This window comes from Tenebrio molitor, chromosome 1 (genome assembly GCF_963966145.1).
Source record: "Tenebrio molitor chromosome 1, icTenMoli1.1, whole genome shotgun sequence".
NCBI lineage: Eukaryota > Metazoa > Arthropoda > Insecta > Coleoptera > Tenebrionidae > Tenebrio > Tenebrio molitor.
Genome location: NC_091046.1, coordinates 23865111 through 23882219, shown reverse-complemented (window position 1 = coordinate 23882219; position 17109 = coordinate 23865111). Strand labels below are relative to the sequence as shown.

Sequence of the window (17109 nt, the reverse complement as noted above, 5' to 3'; positions counted from 1 at the left end):
AGTGGTTTATTGCCCGCTAACATAGATTGTCGTAAAAGTGGTGAGTAACCGATCCTCAATAATCCGCAGGTATATACCATCGAGAGTTTTTGTTACAGGCTAGGTAAATAATCCCCTAGTAATGAGACCATCATAAACGACCCAAAATGTTAACTAGTGTTTAAAAAGTCGTTTCAAAATATCGATAGACGTACTATATCACATGTTAAAAGGAACGCCTCAACTTCGAAAGCACCCTGTATAAACTTTACATATTTGTTTCTTCTTATTTGATTTAAATTTTTTTTTTTACATTTTATGCTTGCAGGAGATCCTTCAGGAGTCATTTGTCCCTTGGGCATGTTTCGATGTCCAGAAGGTAAATGCATTCCGGCAATATGGGTATGCAACTATGAAAAAGACTGTGAAAAGGGCGAAGATGAATTCCAGTCATGTTGTAAGTGATTTAATTTTTTTATTGAAGATGAAAAATAAATGACACTCATTACTGAATACTTCTTTCTATTAGTTTATTTAACGAGTTCGTGTGTAAATGTTTTAGAGACCCACGAGTGCCATAAAAAGCCCAATTTACACACGAACGAGTTGAATAGAACGTTTTTTTGTTCGACGAGCTCCTTAAAGGCTCCAAATCGCATAAAATCTTTTAAATTAGCTTGAGGTTTCGTTTTGACGAGTTGTGACATTTATCAAAACCCGTTCACACAGGAGAAAATTCTCAAATTCTGACAGTGTCGAACAAAAAACAAAAATTTGCATTGTTGTCTAAATGATGCGGCATTTTACTGTTCCTAAAAAAATTGACTGATTTACATAAATATTTTTGTTGCTAGGAATTTCGTCATGTCTCGTTTAAACTATAAAATTTTTGCTGTGCTTAATTTTATTGTACAGAATTGTACATGGAACTAAAACATCAATTTTCTTCTGACATTGTTACAATTTTTTTCAAAATGAATTGTTTTATTTATGTAAACATGCTACATGGCGACATGTAAGCCGACTTTAGATTTATTGACAGTGAAGAAAATTTTACTTGTTCATTTTATAATTACAAATTTTCGGTTGCACACAAAATGTTGTGTACACCTTGCCTACGAAACCTTTAACATCATCGGGATTGTTTTACCTCGGCTGCGAGCGACTTAGGCAACAATTTTTCTCTCAGTACGGTAAAGAACGATTTCGCGGCCTAGATATACAAATTACTATTTTGCACTTTACTCCCTGATTGTAATAAGTAAAGTGGCTCTTTGTCTCCCTTGGGAAAAAAGCATAGCCAACTCAACCTTTTATGTAAATTTTACTCCCATGGAAACAAGAATAGCCAATTCAATCTTTTATATACAAAATGCACTAGAATACATTAATTAGAGCATCATTTCAGGCAAAAATGTTACTACTCGAAGGACATATTTCAAATTTTACGTGCGCTGGATACTACTTTATCTACGTAGAATTTAGTGATTTTTATGTCAACCAATCTCTCGCTGGACAAACTATATTATTATTCAGAATAACTGGCATCGCGGTAGGCGTTGCAAATTCAAATTTACGTTGGCAGCAAGACCCTTGCTAATAATACCCTAGTTTCGATGCTGTTGGTAACCTTCGCTTAGGAATTTCCTTGTTTCATTTATGAAAAGTGTATTATTTGTCTGGGGGTTATCTCTGCTGTGGGTGAAAACCGTGGAGGGAGAAAAGACTGGAGATGGCACTAATTCAAATAAGTGTACCGGCCCGCGAAAACTACAGAGTCATAAAAGGTTTCTGAATATAGACGCTAGGCCAATGGCTTCCTTCGCCTTCCTTCCAGGCGCCTTGTGCTTCTTTATCTAGCGCATTGTGGACTGGGTCATAAAAGGTTGTTGCACGTGCTTTTAGAGGGTTCGGATTTTTAACATGGGAAGCATAGGAAATGCCATCTCCAGTCTTTTCTCCCTCCACGGTGAAAACCATGTCAAAATTATGTAACGCATAACCTGAGAATAAAGTAATGACGGTTTCACATGTTTACTAAATTTTTTGACATAACATAAAGCTCACTTTAGAGAATCAACGCCTACCTACTTCCTTGGGAAAAAAGCATAGCCAACTTAACCTTGTATGATACATGTTTATTTCATATTATTTTTTTGACCCGAGGTGCAAATTTGTAGATCGAGGGTGAAGCCCGAAGGACCTACAAAGTACCGAGGGTAACAATCATGCACTCCACGATTTTAATTGAAAAAAGCCGGAATTTTTTAAATAATTTTTAACTGTCAACATGACACTTACACTTAACAGTTAAAAACTTTCGGCTTTTTTCAATTAAAATCGTTGGGTCGTAAAAAATAGTACATAAAGTCTTTGTCAAAGCCAAATAACCACCAACACTGCATTCTACCCACAAAATCAACCGGCAACGTTGTACACTTAGATTTGATTGGTCTAACATCCTAGTAATATAAAAATTACCGTTATACACTTAGTGTAATTTTATTTTCACCAACATAATTCAACAGGTGGTGGTTATTTGGGTTTGGCACAGCCTATATGTATACCTACTATTGTATATCTCGATAGAAATAGTTGAAGTGGCTTTTTTTTGTAACCTGACTTGAAACATTTGAACTCCTAGGAGTTGAAATATCTACAGGCGGCTCGCCCAGTTGCCGACCTCGACTTCGTCTCGATCTTCAATCTCTGGGCTTAGCACAAAAAGACTCATTTCTACTCATAGTGATATAATCTACAATGTATTATAAAAAAATGTAAATTACGTCTACCCATCGTCACTAATTACCAGTTTTAAATAAATAAATATGAACTGACAGTACCTAATATTTTTTTCAGCGCCACCAGATTGTGAACCTGGTCAACTTACCTGTAGACAATATATATGGAATAAAACGTATTGTATTCCACCACATTATCGCTGTGATATGACTGTCGATTGTATAGATGGTTCAGATGAAACGGAATGTAGTAAGTGTAATTAAATAAGGACGCCTCTATGTACAGATTAAGTGAACCCATACACATTATAAACGATATTACTCCAGAGGAAATAACACTTTTTTACCTTTAAGTGTTGATATCAGCTTATAATTCATTATCAAAATATGATATTTAAACAATTCTTATGATTTCTTATGATTTTTACGAGATTTATTTTCAGCGTATAGAAAGTGCCAAGCAGATGATTTTCATTGTGGACCTAAAACATCAGATCCCTGTATTCCAAAAGAAAAAAAGTGTGATGGATACTTGGATTGTCGATCCGGAAAAGACGAACAAGGATGTTCTGGAGCCGCTTGTCGGCTTGATCAATTTAGATGCGCAAATGGACAACGTTGTGTGGAACATTCTCAGAAGTGTGACCACAAAAACGATTGTGGGGATAATTCTGATGAACAAGGATGCAGTACGTATATTTATTTATATTTAATAATAAGTTTATTTAAAAAGTAGGTAAGTACCTACGTATAATTTTATACTTGCATATTAAAGGTAGGTAAGGCACGGCATCGGCATATTTATCAGTTATCACTCTACGGATATTTCAATCAATTAATGGCAATTCCTTTTTTTACATTATGTATTTTGAGTTATGCCTAGTTTTTACACAATATTTACGCCGGACTATGTTCATACGACATTACGGTTACAAAGTTGCAGACAATACTCAAATCAAGCTATTGAATATTGAAGTTATTACAACTGAACGCGGTTCACCCGGTCGTCACCCATCCAAACACTAACCGTACCCGACATTGCTTCGCTTTACTAATCGAATCACGATAGCGTTAGCGCTTTCCTAATAGTGGGGGCTGCCGTATGATTATTCATTTATTCATTATTTTCATTCAGTTACAAAAAATCTAACTTTTATAATTGATAATATGATTAAATTAGAATTAAAATGTCGTCAAAGAAAATGCCGTTAGAACATATTTAGTTAATTTACAAAATCGTATGAAATTGTATCACTGTATTTAAATACTATACTTAATTACTAATTAGTCTTTAAAATTATGCTCACTGGCTGTAAAAAAAATATTTCCAAGACAAAATTGTGTCTAAATGATGTTCGACGCCCATAGATCAAAAACATGAGAAAGGCCAATTTTGATTTATCAATAATTTACTTTTACATTTAATTAATATTGTTTGGCCTGAATATATTTCTTTTATTTTACGTACATCATCATTTTATGATCATACAGATTTCCCGCTTTGCCACGGAGTCCAGTTTCGATGTGCCAATGCTTTATGTATTCCTGGGGCATTCCATTGTGACGGTTACCAAGATTGTTCAGATGGTTCCGATGAAGTCAATTGTACAGCGATTGCTTGTCCAGATAATAAATTTTTGTGTCCAAAAGGCGGCGCTAACAGAACTCCTAAATGTATCCCAAAAAATAAATTATGTGACGGGAAGAAAGATTGTGAAGATGGAGCTGATGAAGAAAACGCATGCTGTAAGTGATATTAATAAATATTAACAAGGGCTAGATTGACGTTATGCGCATTTACAGCAAAATTATCATGTCCTTCACTAGGATGTGAATACAAATGTCAAGCTTCTCTTACCGGAGGTTCTTGCTACTGTCCTGACGGTCGAAAACTGGCCTCAGATAATAGAACTTGTGTTGACAGAGACGAGTGTATGGAATGGGGATTTTGTGATCAAATTTGTACGAACACCGAAGGAAGTTATAAGTGTTCTTGTGCACCAGGTTATACTTTGAAAGAGAAAAATAGATGCAACGCTCTAAATGCAAGCTCGTTAATGTTGTATTTTGTTCACGATAAGGCAATATACCGAATGACACCTACAGGAGCAGAAGCTCAAGTCATCGCCAACACCACTGGTGCCAGTGGATTAGATTTCCATTACAACAAAAACCTGTTGTTTTGGTCTGACACAAAAACGAAGCGAGTAAGTTTTCTGATTTGCTGTTTGTTCAGCGTAGGGTTCCCTTTTTTTCTACTTTTACTATTCTAAAATGTTGTATCAGTTCCATTTCCAGTTTTGTTTTAAAAATAAGTTAAACAAATTTTGTTGATGTTTAATTAAAGTCGGCGCTGATGAAAATAACACTAAAAGATTTGAAAACGTATGGGTGGAAGTTGGGTTTCAACAGTTCAATCGCCGTTCAATAGATACGGCCCAATAGCTGTAATTCGGAAATTCAAAGTTAGCTTATGTGAATCGTCGTCTGTGATTTTGTGTAATACTGTAAAGCTGCGCCACAGTTTTCAAGTTTTTTTTTGTTTTTTACAGCCGCTCTTGACCATAAATTTTTTGAAATATGGGGTTTGCAATTGATAAAAATGTAGTTCTCGTTTCTCTAACTCGTGTATTCGAATTGTGAAATAGAACATATCTTCTTTACTCGTTTTTTGTAGTGGTACACATTTTACAAGTAAATATTTTTCAGATACATTCTCAACAACTTAAAATGTCTGCAAACGGAATCACCGTTGTAAGTGACGTCGACATAGTCCTTCCAGGCATGTGGTTGCCCGTAGCCCTGGCGGTTGACTGGGTGGGAAATAAATTATATGTTGCTGATTCTGTTGGACAAAAAGTAGATGTTTTTGAGCTACCATCAGCCCGTTGGCATGCTGTTGTTTTGGGTTCAAATCTAACTAATCCCGCTGACATTGCCCTGGATCCAACTGTCGGTTATCTCTTTGTTGCCGATAGTTCTCAAGTGTTGCGTGCGAACATGGATGGCACAAATGCTCATTCTATTGTATCAGAAGCAGCCTATAAAGCCTCTGGAATAGCTGTGGATATAATTTCAAAACGTGTATTTTGGTGTGATTCACTGTTGGATTATATCGAAACTGTAGATTACAACGGCCAAGGGCGATTTTTAGTTGTTCGAGGACAATCAGTACCAAGTCCTGCAAGATTAGCTCTTTTTGAAAGTAGAGTTTACTGGACGGACGGCACAAAACAAGGAGTGATGTCTGTTGACAAATATGACAGTACTAGCATCCAATCTATATACAGAATGCGCGATATTAGAGATCCTAAGGCAGTTAAGGCTGTACACGCACTAATACAACCCTACGCCAGTAATCCATGTGGGCATAACAATGGTGCCTGCCATCATATGTGTATTATAACAAACACAGGTGAAAACCAACTAGGCTATCGGTGCGCTTGCAACATCGGTTTCCGATTAACAACAGATGAACGAACTTGCGATTTAGTCACGGAATTCTTGATGTACTCTCAACAAAGATTTATTAAAGGAAAAGTTTTAAACCCGATCATAGAGGGGTTCAGTGACGCCATGCTGCCTGTGGTTTCACGTCGGGCCAGATTTGTGGGTCTCGATTTTGATGCCAGAGATCAACACATTTACTATTCGGACGTATTGCAAGACGTAATATACAGAGTACACCGCAATGGCACCTCGCGCGAAATCGTTTTAGCGTCACAAAATGAAGGTGTTGAAGGTCTTGCTGTTGACTGGGCGTCAAAAAATTTGTATTACATTGACAGCAGAAAAGGAACGTTAAATGTACTGTCCACACAGAATGTTACTTTTCGAAGAACTTTACTCAAAAATTTAAAAAGACCAAGAGCAATAGTTATTCATCCAAATAAGGGATACATATTCTTTTCAGAGTGGGATCGACCTGCTAATATATCAAGAGCATCAAGTGATGGCAACAATTTAACTGTTTTTAAAAATCTTACTCTTGGATGGCCCAACGGACTTTCTATTGATTTTCAACAAGATCGATTATATTGGTGTGATGCTCTTCTAGATCATGTACAGCATTCCAATCTAGATGGTACTGATGTAAAAACTGTGAATTCTAGATTGATCAGACACCCCTTCAGCATAGTAATCCACAAAGACTTTATGTACATCACTGATTGGCGACTAGATGCAATAATTAAACTTCATAAATTAACGGGTGAACTAGAAGAAACACTTATCCGAGAGCCACAAACAAATCGGCTGTACGGAGTGAAGGTAATTATTTCATATAGTACTGTGGGATATGTCGTCATTTTATAATGCAAATTTTCATAGATATACAGTGAATTAGAACAAAGAATTGACAATACACATCCATGTTGGAATAATAGAGCTGGATGTTCGAAACTTTGTTTCGCAGTACCGCAGGATATGGGTGGCAATTTAATAGCCAAATGCGGTTGCCCTTACGGAGAACGCCTTACATCTGATCAAAAGACATGTCAGTTAGATCCCAATCATGAACCTCCGGTACAAGCTTGTCCAAATAGTTGGGATTTTACTTGCAATAATCAAAGATGCATACCTAAGTCATGGGTATGTGACGGTGACGACGATTGTTTAGATAACAGTGATGAAGAACAAAACTGTACAAGTAAGTTGACCTGAACTTCTGTATTCCTAGAATATTCAAATAAGACTGAGCTTATTGATAATTATATTGACTGCGTTAACTGGTATGCTTAAGGTTATGGAAAGATTTTAAAACAATTAATATTTTGATGCTTAAGCATACGTACTATCGCGGCCAAAATACTTTGGTCGTCAATGTGACATAAATGACATTCAATTGTAAAGCAAGCTTTAGGATGTTTAACCTTATTTTTTACTGCTGTCAAAATTATTTTAATCCATCAGTGTCATACGGGTGGGGTAAATCCCAGCTGCGGAGGCAGGGTTCAAAACCAAAAGATCAACATGGTCGCGGTTTAGAAAACCTTCAGAAGCAACTAAGACGATTCAGACTACGCAACATTATTATAAATGACTTTAAAAAAGAGTACTCTTATCCAAAATGTATCATTAATTTCTGAAGTAGTTCGTATAGATAGTAGAGTATATTACAATAATTAAATTATTATACAGGTCATCATTAAATGATTGTAGTCCTAGTTGGCGTGAAAACCAAATGTAAAATTAATGGTTGCCGCTCCATATGAAAATGATCACACATTAGAGTTATGTTTGTATAGTGCGGCAAAAATTTCATAACAATGACATGGCTTGCTTCAACTACAATCATTTATAATGGCCTGTAATACAATACTTATTACAGTATGAAAGTAACATTATAACCACTATATAAATAGTGTCAGTGGTTAAGTAAAAAATGTATCGAAATATCAAATTTTTCTTCAGTGGTTATTACTCTTTATCACAATTGGCTATAAAAATTCTATGTTACATTCCAAGAACAAATAACCTTCCTTTATAGCTATATTTAGTGTAATATTTTAAGAACACTGAAATATGTTAGGTAGGTACGATAAAAAAGTAGGTATACCTAGGAACCTAATAAAGATTTTGTCTAAAATAGTTTTTTTATTGTTATAAAATTCTAAATAAATAAATGGAAATATTAACATATTATCTTTGAAAGATTAACAGTATGTAATTTTTGAATAAGGAAGTAACACTCTTAGTGTATTTTGGTAGACTTTTATTAAAAGCAGTGTCTGTGTTGCAGAACCAACTTGTGGAGCAAACGAATTCCAATGCAAGTCAGGTCGCTGCATTCCGATGACGTTTAAATGCGATGCTGAAAATGATTGTGGCGACTTTAGTGACGAAACAGGTTGCGTGAACGTAACTTGCGGATCAACTCAATTTCATTGTGAAAATGGTCGCTGTATTCCTAACAGCTGGAAATGTGACTCAGAAAATGATTGTGGCGATGGTTCTGATGAGGGTGATTCGTGTGCAGAGAAAACATGCGCATATTATCAATTCACATGTCCGCGAACGGGACATTGTATACCTCAAAATTGGGTTTGCGACGGCGACGATGACTGTTTTGACAAACAAGATGAACAAGACTGTCCCCCAATAACTTGTCAGCCTAACCAGTTTAAATGCGCAGATCTGCGGCAATGCGTACAGGAAAGTTACAAATGTGACGGCATTCCTGACTGTAACGATGGAAGTGATGAATTGGGTTGTCGTAAGTTTTTGGAACTACACACCATTAACATAAGTAAAGATACGATCTTTCATAATTATAGCATCTATTGCTCCTGATCAATGTAATAACGAAAAACAGTTCCAATGCGAGTCATCAAACATTTGTATTCCTAAAGCTTGGCACTGTGACGGAACTCATGATTGTGATGATGGATCTGACGAACCCGAATCTTGTGGTCAAATAAACTGTGCACCAAATTTCTACATGTGCAGAAACGGACAATGTGTCTTTAAAGTAAGTTTTTCACTCTTGCCCACTAGTACGAGTACCTATATCAAAAAAATTATGAAAATCGCAGGCCTACATATGTGATGGCAAAGATGATTGTGGAGATGGATCAGACGAAAGTTACATACATGCCTGCGGAAAACCACCATTTAGGTGTCCTGATGAGCAGTGGAATTGCCCTGGCATTACAGAACGCTGTGTTAACTTAACTAACGTCTGCGATAAGAAACCTGACTGTCCCAATGGTGCTGATGAAGGACCTGACTGTGATTTGCAAGAATGTCAACATCAAAATGGTCTGTGCTCAAATGGTTGTAAACAAACTCCTAAGGTTAGTTGTTCCCTTTGCTTTTTAAGCTCTGCTTATTATTTCTTTTTCTATTGCAAAGGGACCATTATGTTTGTGTCCTAAAGGAGAAACCCTTAATGAAGATGGATTAACTTGCCAAGATTTAAATGAATGTGAACCACCCGGAACTTGTTCACAAACTTGTACAAATACCAAAGGATCTTATTTCTGCAGTTGTGTTGCAGGTTATCGTTTAGAAACTAATAAACATTCATGCAAAGCTTTCAGTAAGATTATACCATAGTATAACAAACAATTATTATTCACTTACTTTTTCAGATCATTCTTCTGCATTTTTAATAATATCAAACAGACATTCTATTCTTGTGGCAGACTTAAAAGAACAAGGACTTGAAAGAGTACCAATTATAGTAGAAAATGTTGTCGCAACTGCATCAAATATGCATACTGGTACGATCTTTTGGTCTGACATGAAACTAAAAAAAATATCACGTCTAGACAGAGGTGGTGAACCGGTCGATGTAATTTCAACAGGTTTAGATTTGGTAGAAGGTTTAGCTTATGACTGGATTGGTGGAAATGTTTATTGGTTAGATTCTAAACTCAACACAATTGAAGTAGCTAAAGAAAATGGCAGTAACAGAATTGTGCTCGTCAAAGAAAATATTACGCAACCTAGAGGAATGTGCTTAGATCCAAGCCCAGGGTACCGTTGCAGTTCATTATTGAAACAATTTTGATACCTATTGATTATTATTAATTTTAGTACTCGCTGGTTATTCTGGACTGATTGGGGGGAAAATCCTCGCATTGAAAGAGTTGGCATGGATGGAACTAATCGATCAGTTATTATAAATACTAAGATTTATTGGCCCAATGGACTTACCCTAGATACAACAACTCAGAGAGTTTATTTCGCAGATTCTAAACTCGATTTTATAGATTTTTGCTATTATAATGGGACTGGAAGGCAACAAGTACTTGCAGGAAGTCATTATCTTCTACACCCTCATTCTCTGACACTTTTCGAAGACACTCTTTATTGGACAGATCGTCAGCTAAATCGAGTTTTGTCAGCTCACAAATTTAAAGGTTTGTATTAGATTTTGCTTTTACACACACTAAATGATAGGTACTTTTTAGGCAATAATCAAACTGTTGTTTCGCACCTAATTTCCCAACCATTAAGTATCCATGTGCATCACCCATCTTTGCAACCGATTACTGAAAATTCTTGTCAAAATCAGCCCTGCGAACATATTTGCTTGCTATCTCCAACATCTGACACGGGCTACACGTGCAAATGTAAACCAGGATTTAAATTAATAGCAGATGGAAGATGTGTTGAAGAAGAACTATCTTTCCTATTAGTCATGAAAGGATCTCAAATTATAGATGTTTCTACTACGCCTGGCGATAATTCTGCCGGTTTTCTTACTCCTATAGTTGGAATCGATAAAGGAGTTCAAATTGAATATGATAGAAGAAGCAGCATGATATTCTGGGTGGAAGGGAAAGAAAACGATGATGAAAATGTAAGTGTTATTTGGTACATGTAGGATTAATTTATATACTTGACTTTAGTTCACAGTTTGGACAACTCCGTATAGCGGGGGCAATAAGACACAGTTTCTTGGAATCGACTCTGGTATTGTTGGATCAGCATCCTCTATTGCATTTGACTGGTTGGGTAGAAATCTTTTTATTGGCAATCGCGTGGCTAGTAATTTTGAGGTTATTAGAGCTGATGGAAAAGTTAAGCATCGCACTGTTATTCTTGCAAATGATGGAAACAAAACCTCTGTAGCAAAACCCAGATCAATTTGTTTAGATCCAACCGATGGTAAATTATATTGGACCGATGAGGGAGGTTCGGGTGTTCCTCAAAAAATTGGAAAAGTCAATATGGATGGATCAAATTCTGTAATACTTTTAGAAGACGTTGAAAGACCTGATGCAATAACAATAGATATCGACACCAAGACCTTATATTTTAGTACACAGTTTCCGTCACGTGTTATTTCTATTGACGTCTTCGGTGGTAATAACAAAGTTATATTATCAGAAGAAAATGGCATTTCCCGACCAAAAGCTTTGGGTGTCATGGCGAGTCGTTTGTTTTATATGGATCCAATATATGAGAAATTGGTAAGAGTAGATTTACCAAATGGTAATAATCCCAAAACGATATTAGAAAATGAACCGGATTTAAAAACATTTATGATATACAGAAAAAGACAAATGATTGATCATCCTTGTCTCCAAAACAATGGCGGATGTGAACAAATTTGTTTACCTGGTGAAAGCAAATCCCGTACTTGTGCTTGTGGTGTTGGATATAAAAAAGAACATGAAATTAATTGTTCACCGTACAAAACATTTGCTGTAGTAGCTCAGTTAGATATGACTCGAGGATACAGTCTTAAAGACAGTTCCGAAGCTATGGTCCCTATTAGTGGTCCAGGCCATCACATTTTACACATTGATGTACACTATTTAGAAACTTGGATATATTGGGTTGAATTCAACAGAGGAACGTGGAATGGAATTTTCAGAATTAGACCAAACGGTACCGAATTGCAGCACGTAATTAAATCTGGTATAGGAAGTAACGGAATTCGTGGACTCGCTGTAGATTGGGTAGCAAGAAATTTATATTTCACCAATGTTTTTCCTCATGAGAATTACGTAGAAGTTTCTTGGCTCGATGGAACAAACAGAAAAGTAATTGTTAAAACAACAACCGATGCTCCCAGAGAACTTGCTGTAAATCCATTAAAGCGAATTCTGTATTGGATTGATTACGGACAGTACCCGAGAATAGGAAAAGCTAATTTAGATGGTTCCGGATGGGCTGCACTAATAACATCCGGAATCAGCAATCCAAAAGATTTAACTATTGATATGAATAATCATGACGTGTACTGGATTGATTCAAAATTAGATATGATACAAAAAATTTCATACAATGGAGGCAACAGACAAATAATTAGAAGAAATTTACCTAATCCTATGGGAATTGCTGTGCATAAAAGTGATGTATATTGGGTAGATCGTAATTTACAGACGGTGTTCAAAGCGTCTAAAATACCAGGAAATACGACGCTACCGATTAGAGTAAGAACCAACTTACAAAGGTTGAGAGATATAGCAATCTTTGATGTTACCAATCAACCAACTGACGAAAGCAATCCTTGTAAATTTAGAAATGGTGGGTGCGAGCAATTATGTTTTTCATTTCCTCAAGATAGTACATCGACAGCAAGGTCTAACTTAAAATGTGATTGTGCAACCGGGAATCTTGGATTAGATGGTCGAAAGTGTGAATTTGTAAATGAATATTTGGTTTTCTCCACGAGAACTGAAATAAGAGCTATTAATTTAGATCCGAGGTCGACAAATGTTCCCTTTAGTCCAGTGGGTAATTTAACTAACGTTGTAGGAATAGATTTCGATTATAAAGATCAAAAATTATTATTTACACAAATACGACCCTGGGCTCGAATCGGCTGGATGCCAGCCACCAATCCGAAGAATACAGATATTAAAAATATTATTAATCGAGGAATTAATCCTGAGGGTATTGCGTATGACTGGACACAAAAAAAAGTTTATTGGACGGATTCTTCAAATCACAGCATCTATGCCATGAATTTAGATGGTTCAGATTTAGTCATGATCTCGAGAGTTGAAAGACCCAGAGCCATAGTTATTGATCCGTGCAATGGAACACTGTTTTATACAGACTGGGGCAAATTTGGAACTAACGGCAAGATTGTTAGAACTACAATGGCGGGATCTTTAAAAAAAGTTATAGTTGACAAGAATTTGGCCCAGCCTTCGGGTTTAGCTCTCGATTATGATGATAGAATGTTGTACTGGACGGATGCAGTACGTGAGAAAATTGAAAGATCTGATTTAAACGGGGGTAACCGTGAAGTTTTGGTATCGGCAACTATTTATCCATTTTCAATAACGGTGTTCGGAAATTACATATATTGGACTGATCTACAATTAAGAGGTGTCTATCGAGCAGAAAAGCACACCGGTAACAATATGATAGAAATGGTTAAGAGACTAGAAGATAGTCCCAGAGACATTCAAGTTTATACGACTACACGGCAAGCTTGTTCTGTTAATCCATGTCATATAAATAATGGTGGATGCGCAAAGAGTTGTCATCCTGGACCAAATGGGACGGCCGAATGTCGATGTGATGACAATACCAAACTGGTTAATGAAGGCAGAATGTGTGTCGCTAAAAATCTAACTTGTGATTCGAGCAAATTTTATTGTGCCAATGGACGATGCATTTCGCGAATGTGGGCGTGCGATGGTGAGGATGATTGCGGCGATAACAGTGATGAGGACACCAATTATTGCTGTAAGTTATATACATACTTAGATGTAGAAGACACCAAAATGATTTCTTTGATCAATCGATCAAATGTGAAACGTGCAAATAAAAAAATATATCTCATAACTAACCTTTTATATTTTCTTGATGGTTAATACCTATTATGTAAGATACAGATGTCCTTAAAACTCCAAAATGCACATGTTTAGTTATTATTATGAGGACAGTGTTCTGATTGTTACTAAAACACTCTCAGTATTTAGTTGAAGTGTTTACAAATTTGAGATTTATTTTTACCACACTAAACCTTTTTAGTAAATACACGGATACATATGATAACTTGACGAATGGTTGTACTAAATCTTTACATTAATAAATTATTTTTTTTTAGCTTTTCATTCCTGTTCTCCCAATGAATTCCGCTGTGCTAACGGCAGATGTATATTTAAATCTTGGAAATGTGATCATGAAAATGACTGTAAAGATGGATCTGATGAAAATGATTGTCAGTACCCCCCATGTGCTACTGGAGAATTTACTTGTGCCAACCATAGATGTATACCCATGGCTCAAGTAAAGTTTACATTTATCGGTATCGTAATAAGTGAAATGAACCTCGACTTCTTGTTAGGTATGCAATGGTGTGAATGACTGTAAGGATAATGTAACATCTGATGAAACACATGAACGTTGTCCGCAAAATACAACTTGTCCAACTAACCATCTGAAATGTGAAAAAACCAACATCTGTGTTGAACCGTATTGGCTGTGTGATGGAGATAATGATTGTGGAGACAATTCAGATGAAAATCCGTTACATTGTGCACAAAGGACATGCCCACAAAATAGTTTTAGATGCCCTAACCATCGCTGCATTCCAGCAACTTGGTACGTTGAATCTTCGTTTCTTATAAAGCATGGATTTGCATAAAAATAATTTTAGGTATTGTGATGGAGATGATGACTGTGGAGATGGAGCAGATGAACCACCGGAATACTGCAAGAGCGAGGGACGTACCTGTTTTGGAGATTTGTTTACATGTGATAATGGAAACTGTGTTCCACGAATTTACATTTGTGACGGAGATAACGACTGTTTGGATAATAGCGATGAAGATAGCAGACATGAGTGTAGTAAGTACAGACGTAAATTAGTAGGTAAGCAGAAAAATCATCAAGTACTAATGATCGACAGATGATCGAAAATGCGACGAACAGACAGAATTTACATGCGAGGCAAACAAGGATTGGGGTAGAGCGCAGTGCATACCACGAAAATGGCTTTGCGATGGAGATCCTGATTGTGTGGATGGCGCAGATGAAAATTCCACTTTGCATCACTGTGCAACTCCTCAACCGTGCAGTGACGAACAATTTACATGTGCTAATGGAAGATGCATTAACAAAGTAAAAAATCGCCACAATGTGCCTTTTGTTTCATCAATGCATTATTTTTTAGGGTTGGCTGTGCGATCATGATAATGACTGCGGAGATGGTACTGACGAGGGAAAAGAATGTAATGCTAAATATAAAACATGTTCTTCTAAAGAGTTTACTTGTCAAAATTTCAAATGTATCCGTAACCAATATCGATGCGATGGCGAAGACGATTGCGGTGATCATTCTGATGAAGTCGGATGCAGTAAGTTATTTTAATATATTTACTCTATTCCAAGGTATCTTTAAATTATCTTTTTTAGAAAAAGAAAATAATACCTGTGCAAACCCCACCCAGTTCAGATGCAATAATGGGGACTGTATAGATTATCATTTAGTTTGCAACAAAATATCAGATTGTGCTGATGATTCTGATGAACCTCTACATTGCAATGTTGACGAATGTGCTAAAGTAGAAATTCACCAATGCGGACATAAATGTGTGGATACATTAACAGGATACTATTGTGAATGCAATAGTGGCTACAAGTAAGGGACAAGTAATTTTTTTTGTGAACATATGTTCTCTGTATTCAGAGTAGTACCTATATAATTAATATGAGCAAGTTTAATTATTACTGCAATGTAAGGTACACCGTGAAATTTTGTTTCAGATTATTGCAGGATGGTAAAGCTTGCGCAGACATCGATGAATGCGTGGAAACGCCTGGAGTTTGTTCACAATATTGTTCCAATACACCTGGAGGCTTTTATTGCAAGTGTAATGAACAGTATTATGAACGAGAGGCAGATGAACACACTTGCAAACGTAAAGACAATGTTGAACCATGGATTATTTTTACTAACAAATATTACATACGTAACATGTCAGTTGATGCATCCGTTTACAATTTAGTGCATCAAGACTTGATGAATGTTGTTGCATTGGATTACGACATGATGGACCAAAAAATGTATTTTTGTGATGTAACTGCAAAAACTATATATAGATCGACAATAGGAGGCACAGATAAGGAACCCATAATAAGACACGATTCACATGGACTAGAGGGAATATCTATTGATTGGATAGGTCGCAAAATTTATTGGTTGGATCGGCATTCGAAAAATTTGGATGTTGCGGAACTCGATGGAACCAATCGCAAAACAATTAAAACAAGCATCAATGATCCCAGAGCCTTGGTAGTTCATCCTGGTATAGGTTACCTATATTTTACTTCGTGGCATTTACAAGCTTACATTGGAAAGTTGGGTATGGACGGAAGTAACTTTACTACAATTTTAAATTGGGAAGACGACATTGCTTGGCCAAATGCTTTGACCATAGATTTCTTCACAGACCGGTTATATTGGGCAGACGCCCATTTGGATTATATAGCCATGTCAGATTTAGATGGTAAAAACAGACATATCGTAATTTCTGGAACTTCTGTACCCCACGTTTTTGCTTTATCGCTTTTTGACGATTATATTTATTGGACAGACTGGAACTTGAAAGCTATTAGTAGAGCAACTAAATTTGATGGAAAAAAGTTGCAGATTTTACGAAATACAACCCATAAACCTTACGACATTCACGTACTGCACCCACTGAGACAGTTGTCTTATCCTAATCCTTGTGCTAACAACAATGGAGGGTGTTCACATTTGTGTTTAATTGCACCACCGATTATCTCTAGTTACTTAAATATTGAATATGGTGAAGAGGGAACTACAACGTACAAATGTGCCTGTCCAAATCAGTTCTACTTGGGAAAAGATGGAAAGACATGCATAGCCAATTGCACCAGTGGTCAATGGCAATGCAAGGGAAATGATGAAAAGTGCATACCGTGGTTTTGGCAGTGAGTATTTCTATTT

General features: G+C 36.4%; 1 protein-coding gene across 2 annotated transcripts in view; it reads left to right on the top strand.

Annotated features, from left to right (window-relative positions):
• Positions 1-17109, top strand: part of mgl (megalin) — a 76768-nt gene that overhangs the window by 49587 nt on the left and 10072 nt on the right. Inside the window, exons 2-23 of one of the 2 annotated variants that reach the window (XM_069062084.1) lie at positions 308-436; positions 2839-2970; positions 3164-3409; positions 4212-4466; positions 4524-4927; positions 5430-6989; positions 7050-7368; positions 8461-8934; positions 8996-9189; positions 9254-9514; positions 9573-9759; positions 9812-10199; positions 10260-10585; positions 10637-11028; positions 11078-13877; positions 14242-14423; positions 14482-14738; positions 14794-14984; positions 15046-15257; positions 15310-15493; positions 15552-15777; positions 15903-17093. In XM_069062084.1, coding sequence (XP_068918185.1) covers positions 308-436; positions 2839-2970; positions 3164-3409; positions 4212-4466; positions 4524-4927; positions 5430-6989; positions 7050-7368; positions 8461-8934; positions 8996-9189; positions 9254-9514; positions 9573-9759; positions 9812-10199; positions 10260-10585; positions 10637-11028; positions 11078-13877; positions 14242-14423; positions 14482-14738; positions 14794-14984; positions 15046-15257; positions 15310-15493; positions 15552-15777; positions 15903-17093 — 10510 coding nt within the window. Of the gene's footprint in view, positions 1-307; positions 437-2838; positions 2971-3163; positions 3410-4211; positions 4467-4523; positions 4928-5429; positions 6990-7049; positions 7369-8460; positions 8935-8995; positions 9190-9253; positions 9515-9572; positions 9760-9811; positions 10200-10259; positions 10586-10636; positions 11029-11077; positions 13878-14241; positions 14424-14481; positions 14739-14793; positions 14985-15045; positions 15258-15309; positions 15494-15551; positions 15778-15902; positions 17094-17109 lie in introns of those variants that run through there. The other variant, XM_069062085.1, reaches the window with a different exon arrangement.